Here is a 5,313-nt window from a genome sequence, read left to right on the forward strand (position 1 = left end):
TGGAAAAGATGGTGCAAAAGATTTTTCACTAGTGCAAGAAAGGAGTAAGTGGCGCGTCGATATGTCTAATATCATGGCTGTGTTGCTGCAACATAGTGCTGCTGAAGGAGGACAACATTCCTCTGAAGAGATGGCAGTTTGGGTGCATCCAGATGCATCATACCCAATAGAGCCGTCGATTCCGATGTAGTTGGAACTGTACCTCTTCCAACGGGGGAGTATGTACTTCTTCTCTCGCTAAAGGTGTCGCGTTATCTATTCAGCTAAACTACTTTGTAAGCTTATTCCTATAGGCTAATATTTGACGCCTAGCTTTCGATTATTCAGTTTGCATCTCCGAATAAAACAGATCATACATATACATTAATATAATCTATTTGTGCGTTCTTATTAATAACAACCGTAAGGGTGGCATATTGTCTTCCCCATAAACACATTTAATTTTTGAATTTACATAGAAAACTTTAAATTTGTATTTGTATTTGTATTTGTATACCCGCAGGTACAAATATTAAACAGTTCCGAACCAAATAAATGTGGCGTTGTTGGCATATAACCAGTTCCGCCCTCAAAATAAATTCAACTCTTTGAGTGGATTTTCCTTAATCCAGGCTTCTTTGATGGTTTAAGGACGTAGAACGAGCACATTAATGTCTCATCAACTGACATCATAGCACCTGCATTGTCGAATTCGCCACAGTAATTTGGTGCCGAAAATATAGTAATTAGTTGTCGCTTTGCGAAGAACTCGTAACCATCCTCTACGACCTGATGTGCACGGCAAATGAGATCGAATTTATGACGGTGCACGAACTTTCCTACTATGTCAGCACCAAAAGTAACACTGACGCCTCGGTCGTTATCGCTCCATCCCATAATCTTTGGGTCTGGATCTGACCACAGGAGGTCGCAAAGTAAACCCTTGTCAGGGACGTCACATGGTCGTGATAATTGGCCAATTTGATTCATATTTAATAAGTCGGGGCTGAGACCGCCGTGACAACAAAAGATTTTTTCGTCGACGATGGCAGATACTGGCATGCAACTATAACAGTCTACAAATGTACGCCAAAGTTTAATGGTGTAACGCCGCTTGCACTCATCGTAAAATCCATATATGCGGTTAATTCCAGCCGACTCATGGTTTCCACGAAGAAGAAAAAAATTTTCTGGATATTTAATTTTATAGGCCAGTAATAGGCACAGGGTCTCGATAGATTGTTTGCCGCGGTCCACATAATCTCCAAGAAATAGATAATTGGACGCTGGCGGGTATCCACCATAGTCAAACAGCCGCAAAAGGTCCGTAAACTGACCGTGTATGTCCCCGCAGATCTTTACCGGCGCCGAAAGTTCGAGGAGCATGGGTTGGGAAATAAAAACTTCGCGAGATCTATTACATAATAACCGTATATCCGTTTCAGTTAAATTAAGCTGCTTGAGACGGCGAGTGTCAATAATTCGCAAAATAAGCTGGTCAATATTGTTTAAGTCAGTTATGGTCGTCATTTGCTGTGACATTTTGCGCTTCCTTGTCGTCAAAAAAGCAATGCAAATCAAAATTTTGATTTTGGAGAATATATTTCAGCCTAAAATTATTGACACTCAAGCCAATATTTTTTTGAATTTCCACGCAAAGCCCATTTGTTTTAACACTTTGCATTTAAACAGGATGCCATTTATTTGTTAAGCAATTTCAATAAGTTTAACGTCTAGTAATAAAAGCATTTCATAAGAAAATAATTGCAATTTTTAATTGCGATTTTTATATACTTTATCGCATAACGAACAGCTTAATCTTTTTTATTAGCGAACAGCATAGCCAAAAGTGCGGGCGCGAGAATACAAGAGAGAGAGAGAGAGAGAGAGAGAGAGAGAGAGAAAGAGAAAGACAGAGAGCGAGAGAGAGAGACATATAGAAAGACATATAGCATTTCACAGGAATATTATTGCGGACCTCAGCCTTGTAGAAATGTTCGGTGCCAGGGACTTCAAGTGCATGAGTTCCATCGAGGCGCCCCTTTTGTAGATTACTTGTTTAATTACTACATTGTATATGGTTTTCCTCCCCTCAAAGTCCAGCATTGGAATTAAATTATGATGAGGAGGGCCAGTACGCTCATGCATTAATGAGCGTGATTCATAAGAGTGATTCATAGTAACTGGGATATCCATGACGATTTGTTGAAGGTCATTAAAATACAAGGAAGTGTTCTTCTGCCGATGTATCCAAACGAAGCTGCGAATGAAAACAATAAAGTACCATAGTAGAGATGTAATCTTTGAATTAAGTAAGTGACTGCAGTACGATTGTTCGTTAGAAACGACATACACGTATGCACCGCCTCCAAAAGCTTCCCTGCTGGGATCGCAAAAACCATAAATTTCTAGTTTAGAGCTTGGAGAAAGAGACAATCGCTTCTTGTGACAGGGGAAATCTTTCGTCCCAGTAGGAAGAAAAGTCTTGTACCAAGAGAATCAGAGAAATTGCAAATAAATTAAACAAATAAAAAGGTTAAAATTGAAAACTGATCAGACCAGTGCTCGCACTTCCATGGTCAAACTTCAAGTAAGAACTACAGGAACTTCCTCCAAAGCGGCTATTGAATCTGAACACCACTGCAAAAATTTAAAAAGTCGTTCAAACATTATCGTAGATGCTTTTCTATATCGAGGTTGTAGTGTACGTAGTTCGATCGATTTTTAACTAGTGGGTCTTTTAATAGTGGGTGATAATTACTAATAAAGAGGACCTTGTACTTCCTTCGCTAGGGATGCGCACTCTTGCTATGCTCGGGTCTAGCTCGCCGTAGGTCGGGGTTCTTTTAGCTTAGGATAGTACGAAACGCTACTACATTTTAATAAGTGCGTCTTACTCATAAACAATATTCAAAACTGGACTACCGATTAATAAAAGGAATGGCTTTATATTGATATTAATGATACACGCCGACACGTGTGAAGATAAGCTACAGATTCTGATAAGTATTGGGAATTTTGGATGTTAATGATTCCCTAAGTCTTTACCCTCCCTACCATGACAATGCTACTTAAAATATTTACATTGTCCCTTGGCCAAGTTCAAAATAACTCTACCACATATTTAAGAAAGTGTTCAACACAAGTACTCGACAAACCATTAAATCTATTTATTCACAATTCATTATTTTTCCAATATATCTTCAATCATAATTCCATTTATATAAATTCAGCTTAATAAACGGTTTCATTAAATCTCTTTTACATACTAACAATATTTTTATCTACGCATAATTATCCTAGTCGTTCTCTAACTCTTCATTTTTGTTTATATTCAATGAGCAAAATAAAGTATATAAAAGTAAAGTATAAAGCAAATATATATATAAGTAATTGAATATAAAATTAGCAAATATAGTTACATAATCTTTAGTCAAATGCAGATATTATTTTAATTAGACGTTCGAGTGGCATTTTGTTAGAATTTTAATATAGGTAATTCATAATAAGATTTATATCATTGTTGTTGTAGTACTCACGACCTTAAATATCCACTCCATGATGTGCGTAAAGTTGGGCCCAAGTTCACGTTGACAATGTCGAGCTGTAGGTCAAACTTTAAAGGTTCTAATTTAAATTCCTATTCAAATGCCAAAAGTTCCGTCAATCTGCGAGTATTTAATTCATTATAAATCGCAATACAAAAGAAAATCAAGAATCAAAACAAAACACGGAATATAACTGCAGTATTGCGGCGATAAGACCTTAGGAAACCGCTGGCTGCTACGCTGCGCTGCGATAAGACGAAATCACAAAGTTGGACCTCCGTTGGTCATAGGAGATGATCTTCACTGCGTGACGATGATGATGTTCAAACGTAATTAAATCTGCTCCGGTCGTCTAAACTTCTGCATAGTTGAATAATCTGGACGAGCTCTAGCCTTCCAATACATTTGGTTATCATTCGGCAGGTGGCCGGTTGCGTAATTTGATGCTGAAGGTTATGTCGCCTCGTGGCCTCTTCTTGGAGCGACGGGGTTTAAACCATAAGCTGATGCGGGGGTCGACGAGACGGGGGGGTAGTCGGCTGTAGAGCAATCACATGCTCTTATATATAGGCCTGGTCTTCCTTACGCCTTGGGGTCGAATCTCGTCGCCACTTTCACACACAAATCGAACACGGAAATTTATTGAAATATACCAACTCTTGTTTTATGAGATTGGATATATATATAACTAATTATATTTCCACGTGTATGTGAAGTTAAATGGGCAGCGTCAAAAATGTATGAGCGTTCGCCACGAAGATTTATCCGATAATGATCTAAGCTCTGGGGAAGCTGCATGCTGGTGGTCGCTGTTACAGCTTTTGTTTCCCTAACTGTATAATCGTACGATCATATTCTGTTCTGATTGGTCTAAGACAATTCTCTCGCTTTTTCTTTTACACAAAAGCTGCTATAATTTAGGGCGAGGGTGTCTTGAAGAGTTATTGCAGTGTAAAGTTAAGTTGGTCACTACACCACAGATAAGGGTAACGAGACTATTTCAAGGAAGCCTTATCTGAAGAAACTCCTTGTTTTCTAGCTTGTATATCCTTCAAATGGAATACTCCTAATTTCTTTCCTCTCTCATCCTCTAATTCATAGTAGTACGAGCTACGTTTTTTATAAACTTTAGCTGGTATAAATACGGGTGCCAATTTACTACTGAATTTCTTTACTGCATTACTTTGTGTAAAGTTTCTAGCATAAACGAAATCGCCGTTCTTAAATTCTATCTGCCGTGTGCGTAGGTTGTATCTATTCGCGTTTTCTTCATGTGATCGGTTTAGGTTCAGTTTAGCTTGCCGTCTCTGCAGTTCTAAAGCCTCCGGTTTAGATAACCGAGTGTCGTCCGCTAACATATTTAGAGAACGCAGGAGACTATAGTCCTTGCCGTTAAGGATCATATTTTGTCCAAATGTCAGAAAGTAAGGTTATCCATGAGTTGAGCCTGTTGTTGGCTAACAGTAAACTGTATAAAGTTCATCAACTCTGGTTGAGTACTAAGAGCCATACTGGAATTCGTTGGAGGTTCTGTTAAGATCCTATCCAAATTTCCTCTGTAAGTATTTCTGGTAGACACTCCTCGTCTAGGAGGTGTACCTCCTATCCTGCCTGATCTGGTATTTCTCCTTAATGGGAAAATATCATTATTATCTTGACATTCGCTTACGCCGGATGTGCCAGCTGTTGCAGCATCTAGTTCAGCGAACAGAGTGTTATTAGAGTGAGATAAATTCGATTCGTTGCAATCTGCATTGCAAATTGGACATGTTTGTGTACTTTTTAA

The 5,313-nt window shown here is 38.6% G+C and overlaps 1 protein-coding gene across 1 annotated transcript; it reads right to left on the bottom strand.

Annotated features, from left to right (window-relative positions):
• Positions 1-560: 560 nt before the first annotated feature.
• LOC6556217 (serine/threonine-protein phosphatase alpha-2 isoform) lies at positions 561-1,597 on the bottom strand. The gene has a single exon (XM_001983014.3). The coding sequence runs from the start codon at positions 1,519-1,521 to the stop codon at positions 580-582; it is 942 nt and encodes a 313-aa protein (XP_001983050.1). The 5' UTR covers positions 1,522-1,597; the 3' UTR covers positions 561-579.
• Between the last annotated feature and the right edge of the window lie 3,716 nt (positions 1,598-5,313).

Source organism: Drosophila erecta, unplaced genomic scaffold (assembly GCF_003286155.1).
Source record: "Drosophila erecta strain 14021-0224.00,06,07 unplaced genomic scaffold, DereRS2 tig00000382-arrow-arrow-pilon, whole genome shotgun sequence".
NCBI classification, from domain to species: Eukaryota; Metazoa; Arthropoda; class Insecta; order Diptera; family Drosophilidae; genus Drosophila; species Drosophila erecta.

Bases quoted from the DNA above. Each gene is read 5' to 3' on its own strand.
- LOC6556217 (XM_001983014.3), bottom strand. From the start codon at position 1,521: ATGTCACAGCAAATGACGACCATAACTGACTTAAACAATATTGACCAG.